Source organism: Apium graveolens, chromosome 3 (genome assembly GCF_009905375.1).
Source record: "Apium graveolens cultivar Ventura chromosome 3, ASM990537v1, whole genome shotgun sequence".
NCBI classification, from domain to species: domain Eukaryota; kingdom Viridiplantae; phylum Streptophyta; class Magnoliopsida; order Apiales; family Apiaceae; genus Apium; species Apium graveolens.
This window is the reverse complement of record NC_133649.1, coordinates 232944432-232968010: the sequence shown is the minus strand read 5'-3', so window position 1 is coordinate 232968010 and position 23579 is coordinate 232944432. Positions and strand designations below refer to the sequence as shown.

At 35.4% G+C, this 23579-nt stretch overlaps 1 protein-coding gene across 1 annotated transcript; it reads right to left on the bottom strand.

Moving 5' to 3' along the window:
• Positions 1–10343: 10343 nt before the first annotated feature.
• Positions 10344–22312, bottom strand: LOC141713173 (actin-interacting protein 1-2-like). The gene is made up of 6 exons (XM_074516463.1): positions 21785–22312; positions 20589–20750; positions 19866–20052; positions 13238–13657; positions 11759–12166; positions 10344–11121 (listed from the first exon to the last, which is right to left on the bottom strand). The coding sequence occupies exons 1-6, from the start codon at positions 22174–22176 to the stop codon at positions 10861–10863; spliced, it is 1830 nt and encodes a 609-aa protein (XP_074372564.1). The 5' UTR covers positions 22177–22312; the 3' UTR covers positions 10344–10860.
• Between the last annotated feature and the right edge of the window lie 1267 nt (positions 22313–23579).

Here is a 23579-nt window from a genome sequence, read left to right as displayed (position 1 = left end):
TATTCATTTTTCCAAGATCTAATCTGTTTACTTTCAAATTTTGCTCTGATACAACTTGTTAGGTATGAATACAACACAGAGGGGGGGGGTGAATGTGTTTTGACTTAAATGTTTGATTTTTGATCGACTTTGGCTTTAGCAGTTGGTTGTTATCAATGATTTAGTAGAATAGATGTTAAACATAAATAACTATGCAAATATGTAAAACAAGGATCTTCAAAACTCACTTAATTTTATATTAAAAATCAAGTAGTGTTTTGCTACAAAATCTCTAAGTTCTTGTTTCAGAACTTAGCTTCTTTCTTGAGAGAGAACACACAATTTTTTTTATCTAGATTGTTCTACTTAACTAGAGGACCAGTGTTAACCTTATAACTCAGTTAACTGTTGGTTTACACAGTGGATAATAAACATGCTATTAGCTTTTCTAAATCGTCACTTGTCATTTCTATTTATAGAAAAGCAAATCTTCCATTTCTGGCTTAGCATATCTTTAGCATCCCGTGATTACTTTAATCTCCTCTGTCAGTTAATCTTTGTCATTGATCTTGCACATCTCTCAAGCTGCTTTTTGTAGACTTGTCAATCCAGCTATGTGAATTGTTTGTTGATTTGCAACCTTGGATATTAAACTGTTCTGCAATTCTGTACTTAGAGAACTTTCTTCACTTCGAGATCTCCAATTAAGCTGTAGAAAACTCGACATCTCGATAAGCACGTTGGCTTGTCGATATCTCTGAAACTTCATTGTTGACTTGACTTATCGACAACTCTGAGTTCTCTAGTGAATTTTGGTTTATCGATAACTCAGAGTTCTCTAATGGACTTTGGCTTATCGATAACTCAGAGTTCTCTAATGAATGTACACTTGTCGATATCTCTGAGTTCTCGAATGGGTATCTGACTTATCGATATCTCCAATAGCATTTCCTGAGTTCTCGATAGACAATTCCTGAATTCTCGATAGGTCTTTCTGAGTTCTCGAATGACTTCTCCATAACACTAGTTCTGTGACTTGTAGAGATTTTGACTTAGAATGTTTTTCACCAAATAGATTTATTCAACTCCAAGCTTCTTCATAATTCTTTTGAGGCATGATCTTCTTGATCTTCTTCCAGATAGAATTCTTAGGCTTGACACTGTTTAGAGAAAAATGCTCCAGTCTGCTCCATTTACATTTTACAGACATTAAGTGTTACAAGTATAAATTACAGATTAAGGTTACAGTTCAACTAATCTTAGGGTTGTCAGTAGGACTTAGTCTTGTTATGATACAGGCATGTCTTGCACAACAATGGTCATAGTTATCTCTTATGGTAGTAGACTTCAAATCCCAATTTTCAGGAAGAGCTAAAAGGAATTTTAGATTTGAATCTTCAAGATCATATTCCTTGTCCACTAGTGATAGATCATTCAAGAGTTTGGCAAACCTGTCATATAAATCAGTTAATGACTCATCAGCTTTTGAGTTAAAGTGCTCATACTCTTGTGTGAGTATAGTCTTCCTGTTCTTTTTGATTGCATCAGTTCCCTGGCATCTTGTCTCCAAAGCATCCCATATCTCCTTTGCAGTCTTGCATCCAATTACCCTGTTTGACATGACATTGTCAATTGCACTATGCAGCAGATGCCTTACCCTTGCATCCTTGGCAATAAATGAGATGTCTTCAGCTGTGTAATCACCTTTCTCCTTTGGTATCATCTTTGATGGTTGATCAGTAACTGCAACAGAAAGCTTGGTAGGCTTATATGGTCCATTATTAATTCTATCAAGGTATTCTGGATCTGTGGCTTCCAGAAACATAGCCATCTTTACCTTCCATATAGGATACTCAGATGCTCTCATTATGGGAACCCTAATGGCTTCATATCGACTGTGGGTTTGATTGTTTTGAGTATCTTGAGTTTTGGTGGGCTTAGTTGGGGTTTGTGTTTCTTTAGACATGATTGTAAACTGGATCTCACTGTTTGTAAATCAACAGAGAGGCTCTGATACCACTTGTTAGGTCACACAACACTATAGAAGGGGGTTGAATATAGTGTTTATACAATCAAATCGATTTCGAACACAAGTATGTAATAGTAATCAAGTATATTCAATATAATAAACTCTGTTACAATAGAACAGTTGTTCTCTCTCAGTGATGAACAATATCACTAAGAGCTGCTAGGTTATAATGTATAATCTTCCTCATGAATGATAACACATCTAGTGTAAACCCTAAGCTGTGTTTATATAGTACACAGTTATAAGATATCTTCTAATTGATATGGAATATAATTTTATCTCCTAAAATATATCAATTAGATATTATCTTCTACAAGTCTTCTATTCTTCTAACTCTTCATGCATATCTTCTATTATTTTAGTCACGATCCTTTCTAGTAAATCAGCTGCTTTCATTATCTGAAGTATCCGCACTTAAGTCCTGATATGAATCCTGACGACCTTAAGTTCTGATATAAGTTCTGACTTCAGTAAGTTCTGATTTCCAGTAAGTACTGATATTAATTTCTGAAACTAAACACAATAGATTAAGCATGACATCACAAATATATCTAACAAAAGTCCCGGACTGCACATATATTTAAGGGAAAGAAATAAAATTTCAGCCCTTCCGCGTGTAATATACGCAAAACGGTAATTGCTTTTCTACCCTTAAAACTCTTCCGTGTAAAACAACTACTGAAGACCTGAAAAGAAGATTTAATGGGCTCAAACGACCCGCTTAGCAGTTTATTCATAGAATTCAAAATCGAAATATTATCTAGGCAATTTAAAGGCGTTTGAAGGGAGAATTATGGCTGATTCTTGTTGTTCATCACTTTATTTTCGATTTCTCCACTCCAACTGCATTAAGGTTCGTTTTACAATCAATATTCTGCATTTTCTCTGGTTCTAGGGTTAGGTTTTCGGTTCTTGAGGCCCGATTAGAAATTTTACAAATTAATTTTGTAATTTGCGTGTACGTATGATTATATGTTCGATTATATGTTCAATTATGTATTTAATTGGATTTTTTGCACTAATTGTTCCACGGTTTTGAATTGTTTCGCTAAGTTCTTGATTGTACATGCGTTTTTTGTATATATAATCGAGTAATTGTGGATTATCAATAATTATTGATTACAGTAGAGGATTACGTATGTTATTGGATTTTGTTTTCGATATTGGGGATTTGAATGTGTATATGTGGGATTTTGGTGTCTTGCGAATTGAATGTTTTTGGTGAATGTGGTTAAATATGTTGGTGTATATGTGCGTGGTTCACAATTTGTGAACCACATTGTGCAATTGTTGAATATTTATAGTTGTGATTATATGGTTGAGATTTGTTGTGGATTGTTGTTGTTAGATTAGCTTATGCAATTTTGTTCACTTGTTTACAATTAACTTATTGAATAGCTTTTCAGCTTTATTGTTTCTAGATAGATAACAAATTATCGGGTCCTTTAGAAAGACCGTTATCTTAGATAACGAGTATCATGTGAGTTCGATTATTTGGGAGGGTCATGAGCGGGGTCCTTTGAAGTGTTATTGTGGGAACAGGAACATGCATACATGGGTTTTTTCTGATGCTCAGACGGAGTTGTTGCATAGGCTTGGTTTTGGTGTGTTTGCAAATCCAGGTGTGGTGTTGTAGAATGATACGAGGCTCATCACGACACTTATGGAGAGGTGGTGTCCCGAGAACAACACTTTCTTCATGAGACATGGGGAGATGACAGTGAGTCTCGAGGATGTGGGCAATATCTTGGATTTATCCATTGTTGGGCGTCCGATAGTTGGCGACAGTCTTGAAAGTAGTATGGGGTATTTTGCTAGGCATTGGTTTAAGCCGCCGACAAATGAGGAGGTGAAGGTGGTATTAGCTAGAGGAGGCATCAAGTGCACCTAGTTGTATCGGAGGTATGGGTGAGTTGATCCGGGTCCTGATTCAAGGGGGATTGTTATCCACACACAGGCGTACTTGCTTGTGATTGTTGGTTATGTTCTGTTTCCTGCCACTAGTAGGAATTTTGTGCACCCGAGGTACATCAGACACCTCCGCAGCCTTAGGGGTGTGCATACATGGTCCTGGGGATCTGTAGTTCTTGCATATTTATACAGGGTTTGGAGCATGCATCACAAAAAGGGGCGAAAAGGATTGCTTATTGCACATGATTATTGCAGTATTGGTCATATGAGTGGTTCTTGATTGGGAGACCTCTTCTCGATCCTACCAGGAATTCATATCCAATTGCTGAGTTCTGTTAGTGTATACTGAAAATATTTATTTGAAGTATATACATTTATTTCTGGCCAGTTTAATTGAGAATCATTTGAATGTTTACATGTTGTCTAATATTATATATTGTGAACAATCTAGTATCAAATGGGATACAGAATATTAGATTGTTAAATACGGTTATATAATATAATAAGGTTCACAGCACAGGTGGTGTTGGACAATCCACTGGTATGGCTGTAGTATTATTTAGATTAGTTTATATTGACTAATAAATAATACTAGTATACTTTGTGTATATTGAACAGGATCAAATTTAGAATTGTTCCCTTAATACTGATTAAGAAGGAGAACTAAGATTCTATGTTATTATTAATGCTTAGGTTCTTAATCCGGAAATAGTAATTGACACGTGTATATTATTTACATGCTTTGATTTATATATGAAGTAATTCTTTTGAATTATATCATTATATTTTGGGTGATGGAATTATATACATGGTGGATATTATTTATTGAAGGAATCCATGTCCTGATAATATTCGGGTTAATAATGTCCCCTTGAAAGCTCAAAAAAAATTTATGTGAAACCCTGCAGGTGGAATTTATTCTGGCATAATTAAATAAAGGTTGAGTGGATGATCAAGGATAAAAGATATTAATTAAATAAATTATCGGTAATTTATTTAATTAATGGACATGCGATATTTTAAACATGGGGAATTTAGTAAGCAAATAATATTGGAACCGAATTAATTATTTAAATTGCGGTATTAGGAAAGGTAGTGCACATATTAATTCTTTAGTGGATTGAATTAATATATAATTACATTGGGTTAGGCTCAAGATGTAATTATAAGGCCCAACCTAATTATCCATGGTCCCTATTGTAGCCTATATATATTCTTATTCTCTTCTTGCTTGGTAGAGGGTGAAAAACATATTGTAGCCACCAAGAAGCAAAACGGAGAAGCGACTTAATAAAAGTATCAAGTCACTACGATCAGATCGTGGTGGCGAATACTTGCTTGGAGAATTTAGGGAATATTTATCAGAAAATGGGATAGAATCCCAGTTAACTACACCAGGCACACCCCAGCAGAACGGTGTAGCAGAGAGAAGGAACCAGACTCTTTTAGAGAGTGTTAGATCGATGATGAGTTATTCGGATTTACCCAAGTCGTTTTGGGGACATGCCTTAGAGACAACAGCTTATCTTCTGAATTTAGTACCTTCTAAGTCGGTTCCCTAAAACCCCCTTAGAATTGTGGACCGGGGATAAACCGAGTCTAAGACATATTCGAATATGGGGTTATCCAGCACATGTGCTGAACAAGAACGCGACTAAGTTAGAATCTCGTACAGAAGTAAAGTTTTTTGTAGGCTACCCCATGGGAACGAAAGGATATTTATTTTATAGTCCGAAGAATCGGGATGTCATTGTTAGCACCAATGCAAGATTCTTAGAGGAGGACTATATAATGAATCACAAACCCATGAGTAGTGTCGTTTTAGAGGAACTAGTGGGAGGGACAGATAATACCCATGAAGCTGTAGTACAAGTAGAACAACCACAACAAAATGTACAACCTGTCACTAATACTGCACCAGTGCCTCATCGTAGTGGGAAGGTTGTTCAACAGCCTGATAGATTCATATTTTTGGGAGAGTCTTCAGACTTGGTCTCTGGTGAACATGATGATGATCCCCGTACATACGAAGAGGCAGTACAAGACAAAGATGCAGATCTTTGGCAAAAGACGATGGAATCTGAGATAGAATCAATGTATTCTAATCAGATCTGGGAGCTCGTGGAACCACCCAAAGATATAAAACCTATTGGATGTAAGTGGATCTACAAAAAAAGAGGGGATTAGATAAAAAGGTGAAAGCCTGGAAAGCAAGACTTGTTGCGAAAGGGTATACTCAGAAAGAAGGTATCGATTATGAGGAAACCTTTTCACCGGTAGTCATGCTTAAGTCAATCCGTATTCTTTTATCTATAGCAGCTCATCTCGATTATGAGATTTGGCAAATGGATGTCAAGACAGCTTTTCTTAATGCAAGTCTTGAAGAAACCATCTATATGCAGCAACCAAAAGGATTCATTAAGGAAGGCCAAGAGCATCTGGTATGTAAGCTTAAGAGGTCTATTTATGGACTTAAACAAGCTTCTAGAGACTGGAATATTCGTTTTGATCAGGCAGTCCAGTCATATAGATTTGATCAAAGTCCAAGCGAATTGTGCGTGTATAAGAGAAGTGAAGGTAATGCAGTGATTTTTCTAGTACTATATGTAGATGACATTTTACTCATTGGAAACAATGTTGAGATGTTGTCATCAGTAAAGGCATGGTTGTTCAAACAATTTGACATGAATGACTTAGGTGAAGCGGCATTAGAGATGCACAAAAAGCCCGGGCCCGAAAATCTGGCCCGACCCGATCCGGTCAAAGCCCGGTCAAGCCCGGCCCGGTCCCGGCCTGGGCTTCGGGCCTCAACGGGCCCTATAGTTTTAGGAAAAAGCCCGGCTCCGGCCCGGCCCGGCCCGGTTAAAAGCCTAGGCTTCGGCCCGGCCCGATTAAAAGCCCGAAAAAGCCCGGTTATAATCTGATTATTCTAATATATTTTCTTATATATTTATAAATTCACATTTACTATAAATATAAATAATACTTTAAACACATATATATTTACATATTTGTGATTAATAATATTATTTATATACTTCGTTGCATAAATAATGAAAGAAGATATAATAAGTACACTATATATATTTGGATATCATTGTTATGAATATTTGGATATCATTGTTATAATAACAATGATATCATTGTTATCATAACAATGATAAAATATATTATATAAACATGTTTATTTTTTGCTGAACTTAAATATTTTCAACGAAGTAATGTTTTCATAAAATATTCCATATAAACTAATACATTTTTACGATGATCTAGTTCCTAACACATGTATTCTTCGGAATCTCTAATAATACTCGATCCGATTTAAATTAGAAAAAAGCCCGGCCCGGTCCGATCCGGCCCGAAAAAAGCCCGGTTAGGCCCGCCTCGAGGGCCCAAACGGGCGTCAAAGCCCGAAAAGCCCGGCCCGGTCAAAGCTCGGGCTTTTTAAGGCCCGGTCAAAACCCGGCCCGGTGGGCCTTTTGTGCATCTCTAAGCGGCATACATCCTTGGGATCAAAGTTATAAGGGATCGCAAGAAAAGGATGTTGGCTTTATCTCAAGAGCCCTACATTGATGAAGTATTAGCTCGTTTTAACATGCAGAACTCCAAAAAAGGTTTTCTACCTTTTAAGCATGGAGTTGCTCTATCTAAGAAGCAGTGTCCTTCGACACCTAAGGATATGGAGAGCATGAAAGCAGTTCCTTATGCTTCAGCATGTGGAAGCTTAATGTATGCTATGTTATGTACGAGACCTGACATCTGCTTTGCTGTAGGCATGGTTAGTAGATATCAGTCGAACCCAGGTCAGGAACATTGGAGTGCAGTAAAAACTATACTCAAGTACCTGTGAAGGACTAAGGAGTATATGTTAATTTACAAGGCCTCAGATCTATTTCCTTTGGGATATACTGATTCAGATTTCCAATTAGATAGGGATAAGAGGAAATCAACCTCGGGATATATTTTTACTTTGGGAGGTGGAGCCGTTATATGGAGGAGTGTAAAGAAGAAATGCATTGCAGACTCCACAATGGAGGCCGAGTACGTGGCGGCCTCTGAGGCTGCCAAGGAGGCTGTATGGTTCAGGAACTTCCTTTTGGACTTAGATGTGGTACCTAATTTGCCTAGGAGCTTGACAGTGTATTGTGATAACACTGGTGTTGTGGCAAATTCAAAGGAACCGCGAGACCACAAAGCAGCTAAACATATTGAACGTAAGTATCATCTCATACGAGGTATCGTAAAGCGAAGAGATATAGTTGTAGGCTCACATATCATCAGAAGACAACCGGGCAGATCCTTTCACAAAGAGCTTGCCAGCCAAGGTTTTTGACAACCATGTGGAAGCGCTAGGAGTCAGATGGATGGACGCATAGATTTTTGTGTAATAGTGGATTAAATAAACACTGATGTACACATAGAATATTTTGAGTATAAGTGGGAGATTGTTAGTGTATATTGAAAATATTTATTTGAAGTATATACATTTATTTATGGCCAGTTTAATTGAGAATCATTTGAATGTTTACATGTTGTCTAATATTATATATTGTGAACAATCTAATATCAAATGGGATACAGAATATTAGATTGTTAAATACGGTTATATAATATAATAAGGTTCACAGCACAGGTGGTGTTGGATAATCCACCGGTATGGCTGTAGTATTATTTAGATTAGTTTATATTGACTAATAAATAATACTAGTATACTTTGTGTATATTGAACATGATCAAATTTAGAATTGTTCCCTTAATACTGATTAAGAAGGAGAACTAAGATTCTATGTTATTATTAATGCTTAGGTTCTTAATCCGGAAATAGTAATTGACATGTGTATATTATTTACATGCTTTGATTTATATATGAAGTAATTCTTTTGAATTATATCATTATATTTTGGGTGATGGAATTATATACATGGTGGATATTATTTATTGAAGGAATCCATGTCCTGATAATATTCGGGTTAATGATGTCCCCTTGAAAACTCAAAAAGATTTAATTATGTGAAACCCTGCAGGTGGAATTTATTCTGGCATAATTAAATAAAGGTTGAGTGAATGATCAAGGATAAAAGATATTAATTAAATAAATTATCAGTAATTTATTTAATTAATGGACATGCGATATTTTAAACATTGGGAATTTAATAAGCAAATAATATTGGAACCGAATTAATTATTTAAATTACGGTATTAGAAAAGGTAGTGTAAATATTAATTCTTTAGTGGATTGAATTAATATTTAATTACATTGGGTTAGGCTCAAGATGTAATTATAAGGCCCAACCTAATTATTCCATGGTCCCTATTATAGCCTATATATATTCTTATTCTCTTCTTGCTTGGTAGAGGGTGAAAAACATATTGTAGCCACCAAGAAGCAAGAAGAGAGGATAACTTGAGAAGACGGGGGCCACACTTCGCTCAAGGGAATGTGGGAATACAATAGAAGAGCGTGGAATCAACCATTAACAAGGTGATTTTCTTTTCGCAATCTTTATCGTAAAACGTAGTAGCACCCCAAGTCCATGGTTCCCAACAAGTTCTGGGCTAGGCTGGTTGATAAGGTGGTTGATGAGGAGGAGGTGGAGGAGGCGGAGGTTGAGGAGGAGCCTCTTTTATCACTTTCTTCAATAACACTCTTATCACTTTTATCACTACTATTATGTATAAATTTATATTTTCAAACACATCTTCACTAACAAAAACATAGTTATCAACAAAATTCACATACTCTACATTATCATTACGCAAGCAACTACCGCTACTAATATCCACATTATTAATTACTTCATTATAAATAATTTTATCACTTTTTTTCAAGTGTTCCTACCTTCAAATCTATCAAACATTTTATACATAATAATAATAAATAATCAAGAAATGAGGCTTACCAAATTCAAAGAGTGAATAAGGATGAGCAAATATAAGAAAATTCTCAATTTTGCTCTCCAATTCCGTTCAAAATGCACAAAAGGGACAGAAGGGAAAGTGTGATTGTATAAGGTTTTATCAAAGTGATAATACAAATCTTCCGCGTTTATTTTGCGCGGAACCATTCCGCGGAAATGATTTGTTTGTTTAACGTTCCCTAACGCTGAAATTCAGGAAACAAGACCCTTTTCTAATTATGTTGCAACATCCACCACCAATATCAACAAATTCAAGAACAAGCAATAACAACAATATAGGAAAACAAAAGCCAAGGCGAGAAACAAATAAACAAAAACAACAAATAAACGAAAAAAAGTTTAGCTAATCTATATATCATGGCATATTTCAAAAAAAAATCTCCTTTGAAAAATATTTTATTTAACGGAGACCAAAGAAAAGCTGAAAAATCAAGAAAATATTTTTTTTCATAAATATTTTTGAGCAAATAAACGAAAGAAATTCAAAAAATTAAAAGAGAAGAATAGAAGGAAAAAGCAACACTTCAAATACGTAATTAATTTCACATAGCAATAGTTTCTCAGAAAAAGAACTGGGAAAATATCATCAAACATTGAATCCTTAAATACATATCACACCGAATTCAGAGATATTTCTATTACAAAAGCACAGAGAAAGTGGCAGAACAGAGTAGTCAATTTCATCTCCGAACTCCCGCATCATCCACTCTCTAATAATATACCTTCAAGTCGATATACTGTGAAGATCTGGTCTAGTAAGCTTAACACTGAATAAGGCTTTGAGTTGCTCACTATAATAGACACTGATATCAATCAAAAAATTTGATGCGTCAGTGACATCAAACATAAAGCTGATCCAAACTGCAACACACATCTCTCGAATTATCCTTCAAAGTCATCTAACCACCCAGAAACAAGAGGAATAAAAAGATCAATGCCCTTTTCTTCCTCACTTCATGGAAGATGACATTCAACACAGAAGTTTTCTATAAACATGACACATTCTATGACTTCCACTAGTCCTTACTCTTGTGGGGTTACCGTCCATAGACGAACACAAGCATCCTCACCCGAACTTATCACACTGTTTTCTTCAGTAAAAGCCAGTCCATAAACCCCACCCAGGTGAGCTCCCTTAATAGTTATTCGACTTGATGCTGGTTTGCCAATTTCATATATGATGACACATGTATCAAGTGATCCAGTTGCAACCATACTGCTATCATGAGACCACGCCAGACAGTTTATGCGTGCAGTATGATATAACATGTTTTTCAACTTCAACTGCAAGGATTATAGAGGCAATGTGGGAAATGGTTGTTAAATATATAAGATACAGATAAGATGACAATTTAATGTATATGGAATGCTGCCTAAAATGATGTTAATCACATCACTATAGTATATAAGACGACTATTAATACTGTTGCATTCATTTCAAGCACTCAAATCAAGAGATGCGGGAAAAGTAAATTGACTAAAAATCTGAACTCCAAACTTAGACGAGTTATTAACAATATTTATTACAATCATAAGTCAACATCTTCCTATTGCACATTAAATCTTAAAAAATGATGTATTGGTGCTGTGCAGTGTTGAGTAAGAAATTTATAATACTTGCAGGGAGCCAGGGATGGAAGGGGTAGGAGTACCCAGATTATCTACTTCAGCTGATTATCTGGAAAAGTCTGCCATTTTAGGTTTGAGCTCTGTGGTCATATGAAATCTAACCCTCCAAAACTTATTTTGGTAAAAGTTTCCCCAAAAAATCAATGTCAGGCTTCCAAAATTTTAATATACTTGAAAGTTTAACTTTTTTTATGGGCATTTGTGGCCTGCATATGTAAGAACTTGACAAACAGATAAGAGTTTATTTCCTTAAAGGGCCTTCACAGACTAGAAAGGTTGGTCATGAAAATACCTCTCTAGAAGCACAATCCCATACAACAGCTTCACGGTTTACATCTCCTGAAGCAAACATGGAAACATCTGGAGAATAACGAATGACAGTAATAGGACCCCGATGTTTTTCAAGTACTGCCTCTTCGTTGAAACTATCACCTTTGACAGAATATAGGTGCAATTTACCATCCTCCCCGCCCACGATTGCTTCACTTCCATCAGGTGCAAGCGTACATGCAGTAACTGGAAACCCAAGGTTAACAGTTGACAACACTTTTGTACCCTGAAGGAGGGCAACTCCAGAATCAATTGCGACCAAGACAAGTTCAGGAGAGAGAATAGCAACACTCAAGTCCTTTGGTTGATTGCCAATATCAACAGATTCTGCCTCCCCACATTGATCTCCCTGTAGAGAAATTCTCCAAACCTGTGACAGGTTCAGCGAAAAGAAACCAGTAAAAAACTAAAACACACATGACACATGTCTATACGTGACAATTAACTGAATTTTCAAAGAATATAGTGGTCCATATTTTTAACGCAGCCAAAAACTGTTCAAAATATTTAATCTAGATATTCTCAAATTTCATGAGTAGAAAATGTGTACTATGTGACATTGGAGCCTAGTGGAAAAAGCTCATCCATCATCCCTTCTCCTAAGTATTCAGAGCCTTACTACCCCCTCCCCTTCAAACTTGATATTACTACACAGACCAAAAAAATTGCCAAAGGTGGTTTTGGACAAAGGACATATATAATATATAGTATCTTTCCCTCTCTGCTTCTCTCTCTGCATATATACATTATATACATGGATCATCAACTAATCTCCACAGGAGAATACATTTGCTGCATAACAAAAAACTCTCACATTTACTAGTTGCGAAACTTGTGTCAATGGTTCGCCAGGATATACATATTAGAACTTTTTTGGCATTTAGTTGTTACTTTTAATTTCTTTTTTTTAACTTTTACCGCAATAAATTTGGACAAGTTGATGTAACTAACAAAATTTCGTGACTGCCACAGTGATTAGGAAATCTAACTATCAAGCTAGAATCTGTCTTTGAGCTTTTTCTTATGCTCATTATGATACATATTACATAATACAGTCTTAATTTTCAACAAATCGTACCAACATTAATACTACTGACATCAGACTTTCATGTACTATTTTACAATAAATGATATTTGTAAGTGACCCTTTCTTCTGCATTTCGGATTATTTTCATATGCTTGTGATAGTGCAAAGTAAATATCTCTAAATGCTTGGTCTCTGTCATTTTGTTATTTCTGCAATCACTATCATCTGAACAATTACAAATGAAATCCCAGTCACCACTCTATATATCAAAACTGTATATGTATATGTATAGTTTGAAAACCATTAGCATCAAAGCAGCCATCTTATTTACAAGCTTATTACTAATAAAAAAGGAGCTGCGGAAGAAGTTCAAGAAGTACTATATAAGCTTGCATCTTTTCTAAAATAAATTACCTTGTTGTCGAATCCAGATGTAACAATTTCCTCCTCAGCAGCCACAAAACATTTAATTTTATCAATCACCCTCTTCAGTTTACCAGTAAATCCAACGCCTTTAGTCCATTTAACTATTAGTCCATCATAGCTGCATGACAATATGACATTTGGGTTGTTTTTGAGAACTAGTACAGAATTTACATTCTTCATGTGCCCAGAAAGGATTAATGGGGATTCATTAAGATCAGTTGCTGAAAACACAGACATAGTGCCACCAAGAGAGACGGTAACAAGATAATTGTTATGCCAAAGGCACCCAACGAGCATATCTTCAAAACCGCCAGATCCCATGCAAGTCAATGTTTTAGTTACCTTCCCATGGCCATCCTCAGATATTGCCCATATTTTTGCAGACTTATCAGCAGAAACAGTTAGCACCTAGTAATAAACAACAACACAGTAAACAGGATAAGCGGAAGAACGAGGTGAAACAAATAGGTTGCTGTCCCGCATATTTTATGTTATTTCTATTGATGCAGATTGTATGATTTCAACTGAATGTTAAACCTTTGCATTTAAAAAACCTTAATCCAGACTGTAGCTATAAGTTCATCTGCAATTTCTGTGGGAAAAAACAGCCGAAGGAGTATCCAGAGCCAAAGAACATATATTTGGAGGTTGAAGAAGTGCAAAAGGCTGTCCACATGCTCCATTAAATGTAAGGAAGGAAATTAAAGAGTACATGGAAGACAACAAGCAGGCCAAAAAAGATCAGAAAATCCCTTTTAATATTCTGGAATAAGGTGATGAAGATTTAGATGTAGACGAAATTGAAATTCTGAACAAGAGCATCAAAAAAGTATCTAGTACCTCAACTTCAAAACAACAAACGAAGGGGCCACTTGATTATTGTTGAACCCTCATCCTGGAAAATTGGTGCAAAAGCCAAAGGGACAGACAAAATTGGATGAATATAGTGTTTTTAAGAAAAAATTAAGGGCCGGGGCTTGTAAAGCTTTTTCAAGATGGATGTCGGACGCGGGTATTCCATTCAATGCAGTGAACTACGATAGTTTCGATATAGCAATAGAGGCCATCAGACAATATGATTCATAAATGAAGCCACCAACTTATCATGAGGTGGGAGTGCCATTATTGAAGCAAGAAGTGGATACAACAAGAAGGATGATAGTTGACACGCCATTATTTTGAAAATGTTGCATTGACACGCCATTATTTTGAAAATGTTGCATTGACACGCCATTATTTTGAAAATGTTGCATTGACATGCCATTATTTTGAAAATGTTACCGGACGGAAACATTTTGACATCTGACATGGAAGTGACTGGAAAATAGCTTCAGACGTGGAACTTAATTGATAGATGACAATTATTGACTAAAAATAATGTACCATCTATGATTTGACCAATCAAGTTAATTTACTTAACTTAAAGAACAATTGCATGATTTTAGCTAAAAACCTATAAATTTAGTAAATTGTCTTTCACTAGATAAAGTTAGCAGTATAATTTCATTTACATGTCTCACTATTTGTTCAAATAGGTAAGGTAGATACTTAAATGGGTAATCGCTTAACTACGTTAAAATGCATTAGTTACGTCAAGTAATAATACCATGTATAATTAGGGATTATAACGGATAATGAACTTGTTTAGTTCACCATTTAATTTACTTAAAATGATATTCTTGATATATATACCTCTATGGGTCATGTTCCTCTTAGACCCCTTAGCCTAAGAACTCTTAGAACCCTTAGCCTAAGAACTCTTAGAACTTATACATATTAGGCAAGTTAACTAAGATTCTCCGGCAAAACTCACCTTATTTTGTAGTTTTTCTTCAGCTGAACTTTGTATTTTGTTTTAAAATCATGAGATATTTTAACAATTGAATTTAGAGAGTCTATTCAAAATTTTGGTATCTGCAGCAGCATCTGTCTTATTTGTAGTATTAATTAGGGTTCTCCATCATAATTCGCTTTATTGTGTAGTACTAATGTGCTATTTACGTAGAGTTTAGCTGTAGAACATAACATTTTGTAGTAAAATTTGTTTTATTCTATATTAATAATATGCTATGGTCAACTGGTACGTAGAATCGTGGACTTCCTCGAACTTTTGTCCGTGGATTCCTTGAATCATAGCCTTCTCGAGGCTCATTCGTGGCTATAATCGGCCATAAGCGGTGACTTGAGATTTGAACTTGTTCTTTCTCTTAATCTTTTCACTAATCACTATGATCAACGTGATTAATCATTGATTAAGGCTAATATCTGAGCTTTGGCATTCATTAAGCTTACTCCACGGACCAGCTCGATATACGATCTCTTGTATCGTTTTATCCGTTCATAGTATCCTTTTTTCCTTATGTTCGATAGATTTTTGTCAATTTAACGATCTTTTCCAGACTGCAAGTTGCAAACGCGAACTAGCCTGTGTTGCGACTTATTATAACAGATGCCTCTTTTTCTATAAAATAATATAAGAAGTGTTCATTTTCATTCACACTTTCATTTCTTAACTTCTCTCAAGTTTTCAAGTTATCACACTTTCAAAATGTCTGAGAGTACCTTCAATAAGCCTTCCCCTTCTGTCAAGGAGGTGATGAATAAGCGTGCACAGATGCGGTCGCCTAAAGGTAAAGCTCTAGTTTTTCCTTTCTCTCTTAAGTGTTGTTCAAACAGTTTGAAGAGAATGCTAGATGAGTTAGCTGATTAGTATTCTACCACCGTTAGTCTTGATGTTTTTCAATACAAGAGCATTCTTGTGCGAGAAGATGTAAATAAGATCAAGTCAGACTATTGCATCACTGAATGGATCAAGGTTCGTCGAGTAAAGTCCAATGAGAGGACTTGCAATTGGAGACCTACAAGGACGTACATATAAAAGGCAACTTTGGTTGCAGGGCTAAGCTGTCTGGTACACCCTTTCATATCTTAACTGCTAGCGGAGTTAAAGTTTCATCCCTGCTAGCTCTATCCCAACGCTTGGGCTTTCATAATTGTATTCATAGTGAGGTGCCACGACCTTGACATCTCTTTGAGCGTTAACATGTTCAGAAGCATCTTCATGAGATAGCACTCTCCTTCTATTTCTACTAGAGCCGGTTGGGTTCAAATCCAACACAGACCCCGGGTTCAACATACTGTGAAATCTTACTCTCTTCCGGACACTGTGCACAAATGGAACCAGAATTTCGTGGTCTTAAATGGGGAGGAGACTGGAGAAAATTTTTCAGACATGACTTCAGTTGTCCTATCGATAGTTCTCACTTTATCTTGGACCTTGGCCTTCCCGAGATACATTCCCGCGCCCTTATTGAAGACGATGTCGAGGCTACTTTCTGACATTTTGTCATAGAAAAGAAACTTATGGAGCCTAGCCTTAGCGGCCTTTCTCTATGGGGTATTTATTTTCTTTCTAAGAACAAACTTGACCAAATATGGGGTAAAAAGAAAATAAATACGCTCCAGAGAGCGGCTGCTAAGGTCAGCCTCCACATGTCTTGAACCCGAGGTCTGTGTTGGATTTGAAATCAACCGACTCTAGTAGAAGAAAAGTTCTTTTATCATGAAGATGCTTCTGAACATGGTTATACTAAAAGGGATGTCAAGGTTGTCGCACCTCGCTATGAATAAGATTATGAAAGCCCAAGCGTAAGAATAGAGGTGACAGGGATAAACCTTTAACTCCGCTAGCAGTTGAGATTGAAAAGGTGCCCAGGAAAGTTTAGCCCAGCAACCAAAGCTGCCTTGTATATATACATCCTTGTAGGGCTCCAATTGCAAGTCCTCTCATTGGACTTTGGCCGATGAACCTTCATCCATTCAAGGAAGTTATATTCTGACTTGATCTTGTTTACATCTTCTCGCCCAACAATGCTCTTGTATTGAAAAACATCAAGCCTATCAGTGCTCGGATACTTATCAATTAACTCATTTACCATACACTTCAAACTGTTTGAACAACAGTTAAGAGAAAAAGGAGAAACTAAAGCTTTACCTTTAAGCGACCACGTACATGCACGCTTGTTCATCACCTCCTCGACAGAAGGGGAAGGCTTGTTGAAGTTACCCACAGAACACGGGCTGGTTCGTGTTTGCAATTTGCACCGGGGAAAAGACCGTTTAAACCGCAAAATTCTAACAAACACAAGGAAGAAAGCCAAAGCTCAGATATTAGCCTTAATCAATGATTAATCACGCTAATCGTAGTGATTAGTGAAAAGATTAAGAGAAAGAACAAGTTCAAATCTCAAGTTACCTCTTATGGCCGATTATAGCCAAGACTGAGCCTCGAGAAGGCTGTGATTCAAGGAATTCACGGACGAAAGTTCGAGGTAGTCCACGAACCTACATATCGGTCGACCAGGGCCTCTCGGACGAAGCCCCGGGCCGACTAGGCCGGACCGACCTCCCAAAACGGGGGGCTTGGGGCGACTAGGACATCCTCAAATGGATGTCCAGGGATGTTCAATTCTAGGGTTTGTGAGTTTCGATCTTTAATGGTTGTTCTTGCATTCGCCACTGGCGATCCTTGCAAAATGTCTATGTATCTCTGTATTGTAAAGAATCAATCCAACATAGTTCTAGGTGTTGAATCTAGGGTTATAGACTTGGGTTGAGAGAGTTAGTGGACAAGTCTCCAACTTAGAAGGCAATTAGGACTCGTGTAAGCTCGCGGATTCTAGATCATTCCATGTAAGAATTAATTTTCATGTTGAACGTCATGTCTCTATTCTTTAGCCGTATTGGGCCTTGACCACGAACATCCTCGTTCGTGCACGTTGTGGGCCTAGGCCTTGACATGCCTCGAACTACATGATTCGTTTTGGGCTTTGGACATGGAATTCAAGTGTAATTAATGCGACATTTATTATGTCTCTAGGGTTTATTTTCGACCCATATCAAGCAAAAATAAGGTGTAAACCATAAACTACAAAATTATACCCCATTTTTGCATTAAAGTTTGGTTAAGATTCTTATAAATTTTATTTGAAAGATCTAATGATTGTGATTAAAAGGATAACCAAAGATGAATCAAAGGATAACCAAAGATGAAGGGTGAATCAAACTACACAATATACCCTAGTTTCCTACTACAAAATATACCCCATTTTGCTTATAATTATATAGCACATATAGCGTCTTATAACCAGTGCAAACACGAGTTTCTTTTAATAGAGTTGCACGAGATTCTTTTAATATGTAATAAATTAATTTCTTTTATAGTTATTATTTTCTACTAGTTATTTTTTATAGAGCATTTAATTTTAATTTAGTTTAAATATTTATCATGTTAATTATCTTCCATAATTTAATTTTGTTTAAGTAACTTATGTTCACTATATATATATTTATGAGATTATAAAAAAATCTTAGTAATAATAATTGTTTAAAATAATATAAAATCATAATTAAAATTTGTTCTTGAAAAGAGTAAATATGCCTAATAAGTATATTCAAATAAATCTTTAATTAAAATAGTTATTTACAATAATTAGGCATGTGAAAGTATGTAAATAATTTTTAAAAATAGTTGGAACCATTAAATTAAGTTTTAAAATATATAGATTCATAAATTGGCTTAAATAAATAAAGTCTGAAAATTTAGATCCACCAAATACATAGGTCATGTGTATTATTTAGAATTACTTAGATTGTTGGTGGAACTAGAATCTTAGAATACACTGTATAATACCTTTTAGCATTATATCTAACGGTTATAAACAATTTGATTTGAAAAATTCAATGGTTAGGAATGGAGTGACCAAACTACAGACTACTAACAAAACTTTCAATATTTCGTTTTTAATACTAGTATAGCTATGCTACATTTGTTTTGTAGAGTTTATATTAAAAGTAATAGTTACAAATGAAAAACACATATATACGTGCATATTTCCATATATGATAAAATAATAAGTGGGTTGGAAGAGAAGATTATTCAAGAGATTGGGGATGATGTAGTACCTGATGAGAATAGTTTCACCAGTTTAATCGGGATTGATCACTTTTGCTGGTGCTATTGTTATATCATATTGTATACAGATTCTTGTACTCATTTTCTGAATTTAATCTCTTTCTTATTGTGAAAATGATCTTTAGTTGCTACTTGTTGCAGACCTATGAATGCTTCTCTAGTTAGTTATTATATACATATTTTTGTAAATTGTAGCCTAGTCATATCCATAATCAAGAAATATAATAGTTAATTAGTTGTCATTACTGTCACAGAAGTAAAATACGCCGCATATTTAGCAAAAAAAATAAAAAAAAATATGCCACATCTCAGTAAAGACGTTTTCTGTTAAGTCAAACTTATCAGGCTAACAGCGTTCATACTACAACACATAAATGACGCAAATGGGACCCTGTTAACTATAACCAAACAATTGATACCAATGGCTCACTTCAGTAATCTTTCAATTGATGCAAAGGAAGATACCTCCGGGTACAAAAAAATTTACCCAACAACAACATGTTCAGGAAATTTATGACAATTTGAAAGATCCAAAGTGAAGAGATTCTGATGTTCTTTTCCATAATTTGCACAGAAGTTAAAAATAGAATCATTCTAAAAACAGTTTCCATTCAATATATACATCTCAAACAAGAGGCTTACTTGTTTACTGTCTGGGCTCCAGCTAACAGCATATATACTACCTTTATGGCCATCTTCCATAGACAGCTCCCCAATTTTCTCTGCAGTTTTTGCATCATGTAAGATACCCTTTTTGTCTGAGCTAACAGAGATGAATTTACTGCCATCTGGAGAGAATCTCACACAATTGACAAAATTTGAGTGATCCCTGAAAATTAATTTCGCGTGAATACTCAACGTTAACTGAAATGGCAAGCTTAACTATGTTATACTCATATTAAGTCAATAAAGATATAACACTCGTAATGGAGTAACGTTTGGTCAATCAATTCAATACTATACTGCTTCGAGTAACATATGACAGTACTAAGCATGAAGTGGCCTAGGAGTGTGAGAAAAAATTCCCTGCCAGTTAGGTCTCCGAAACTCTATCCATCTTTGAAGGATTGAAATATACTTCTTGGAAACAAAATTTACCCCTTACAAAAGTGTGTGGAAATCATGCAAGAAAACAAGACTAGGGCCTAGGGGCACCACTCAGAAAAAATGACAGACGGGAGAATGAACCAGAATGGGGAAAGGTGATCCCGTACTTAATATGACATATTCGAACTCCAATTTTATGTTTTTAGCTAGTCCAGGAAAATCTTTAAATATAATAAATATATAGCCATGTACTTGTACATGATGTACAGTTTGCAGAAGAGAGACCGGAAAATCATTACCAACACAACAATAACACACCTATGAGAAAGCTTGAATTTAAATGGCGGCCCTTCATAAAAATTAACTAAAAAATCCTCTCCACACGTGACAATTCGAAATGGTCTCGTTGGCTTGAATGCACAACTTAGAACTCTCTTAGAGTGTCCATCAAATTCTCCAACACTAGTCCCTGAGTCCCACCTGCGCAAAACATTTTACCATATCAGAAAGGTATTATTCCTGCGTTGAACACATTACATTAATGGATAAAATTGCTAAATAGCATTTTTACATCAAATTTTACACTCTAAAAAAACAAAGCACTACAATGCACAATTTATATCATATATGATTCTCGAATCAACAAAAGGGGGTAAGAGTTGGAATCGCTAAGAACAAAACTACCGATTCTGCTGAAACTTGAATTTGGAAGTCCACCAGGAGAAAAGGATCCATTTCTTCATCTCCTAATACAAAATTAGCAGAAAAAGAAACTAACAGACAGTAGACTAAATAGTTCAAGTATCTAGTCTATACATTTTTTGTAATTAAACAGTAATACCATAATACGAACTCAAACATTTAAGCAGAACTAGTCCAATCAAGTCATCCTCTCCATTTAACAAATGGCTTAAACAGTTGCATGGAAGGGGAAAAAAAGCATCACAATTACTTAAGAATTAGGCCAATTTTCCATTCGCCAGTCACTTGCAATTCCACATCATAATCTCTATATCTAAATATTGTACTACTATAACATCATTAAGGGTGGGATTAATAGCTTTAATATGAATTACTAGAAAAAAATAGCTTTAATATGACAGAAGATTAATTTCAGACAAGAACCCAAATCACACTCCATTCACGTAGACATAGCTCATAGAAAAGATTTACCAAGATATTTTAAAACCCATAGAACTAAAAATGACAAACAAATAGTGTGTTTACTCTAAAAATTCCAGAACCACTCTCTAAACAATACAACTCCCAAAGATCAAAACTTCAAAGAAAACAAGCTAAACATTCAAGATTGCTACTTTCGGAAAAAAATATCAACGCAGCAAATCCAAAATCATATATTGTTTTCAATTTACCATGATGTTGGGTCTAGTAGGGTAAACCCAACTTAATTACATTCAGCCACAATCCAATTTAACATAAAAAAACCCCCATAAATGTCCAAATTCCAATAACACCCAATTGAAAAGAAATAAAAAATAAAAGAAATTACTTACATAAAAGCTCTGACAAAAGACTTGCCCTTGCCATCACCACAAGCAACAATCCTTAACCCATCAGGAGACCACTGCAAATCATCAATCCTGCCAGTCAAAACCCTGAACTCATTCTTCAAAACATGATCATTATAACTCCCCCAGATCCTCACAGTCCCTGATACATCAGCAGAAGCAACCCACTCACCATTTGGTGAAAATCTTGCAACAGTTGTAGGATAAGCATGGTCTGTATAAACAGACACATTCAAGGGCTTATCAAGATGTCTCATAAACACTGATCTCCCATTACAGTATAAGATTGCATTGTTTTTTGGGTTTGCTGAGATTAGAATACCCCTGCCTCTTTCTGTTGAGGGGATGCAAGCGTAGGTTTCTGACAGATTTGCCATGGGTTCGGGTGTTTTTCTTTGGTGGGTTTAATGATGGATCAGTCAGATGAGATGAGATAGAGATGAGATGATATGAGATTCGCGCCCTCTTTTTTTTTCACATATGTGACTGCTTTGCGGGGGCAAGGGAAGTTGGACTTGCATACTGAATTTTATACGGTACTCAACAGGGGTTTCATTTATTTTTAAATTTTATTTATCCGATTAGATGATAAATATATAATAATTATAAAATTTATAATAAAAATAATAAAAGAATTAGGAAAAAACTGTGGTCGTAGTTTAGTATACACTTATTAATCTCATGCCTCAGGTTCCATAAAAATTTTATTTTAAACTGCTCAGAGTAATCATCAAGAATTTCCACCATGTCATACAATCATACTCATGTTTTACCTCCTCCGGAGTTGTGTTGTCCAATAGTTATTGACAAGTTCCAATATACTGCACATAAATCTCCCTTTTTCGATAAATCCTAACATATCCCCTGTTGCCAGCCTTCTCCAGTCTCAAATGATTTGAAAAAATATCAACTTGATCAAGAATGCATGTGTTCATTACTCTGAAATGTCTACAAGATGTAGTAAACCCTGATTACAGCCAATTCTTTAGTCCAAATTTATTATCAGTTTTGGAGCTTAGGTAGCTGAAATGGACCTTTAATGGTTGCATCGATATCACTTTTTGTATCAACAATTCAACAAAGGTATGTCATCTTCTTCATCAAACAATTCTCATACATACTTTGGTTGGATGCACTATTCTGATATATCCTTAGCAAAATCATGAAAGTCTGAGTCTAAGACTTTCTTGAACATTTGTTGTTGAAGTTGCCTCTATTTAATTATACCGACCATTCCTTTAAGCAATAATTCATGATAGTGAATCCTTCATTTTGTATATTTTGATTACTACACTTCATATTATAGTAGCACTTTATTAATCCTAAACTTGACCATCAATATCATGTTTTTGTCATCACTGTACAATTTAGGCATTGAGATTATGCATTATTGGAGTTCTTATAATCGTCATTTGCTTAAGGCATAAATTTTATAAACGAAGATAAGACTCACATTGATTTTATGTTTTAATGAAAACAATAGGTTCCTGTAGTTTTCTTTTAAAATGCCGATTAATCCTCACATTGATTTGAGATTTTTAATCCATCAATACGTTCCTGCAGGTTTCTTTGAAATGGACGATTTAAATTTTTTGTTCCATGTTTAATAAACTTTATATGTTAGTTAATATAATTAAGAGTTCACCATCTCTGAATACGATATACCAATTAGTTTAATTTATATAACACTTGACGTTTAAAAAATTGTCGGATAACAAGTTTGCGGAGCGCGGGTAAAAGTCCCTAAGTTTATAAAGTACTGAACACGGGTTTCATTTAT

Coding starts and splice junctions, on each gene's coding strand:
- LOC141713173 (XM_074516463.1), bottom strand. CDS start 22,176: ATGGCAAATCTGTCAGAAACCTACGCTTGCATCCCCTCAACAGAAAGA. Junction 20,751..21,784: donor TCTTTTGTCAGAGCTTTTAT/GTAAGTAATTTC, acceptor TGTTTTGCGCAG/GTGGGACTCAGGGACTAGTG. Junction 20,053..20,588: donor AAATTCAAGCTTTCTCATAG/GTGTGTTATTGT, acceptor ATTAATTTTCAG/GGATCACTCAAATTTTGTCA.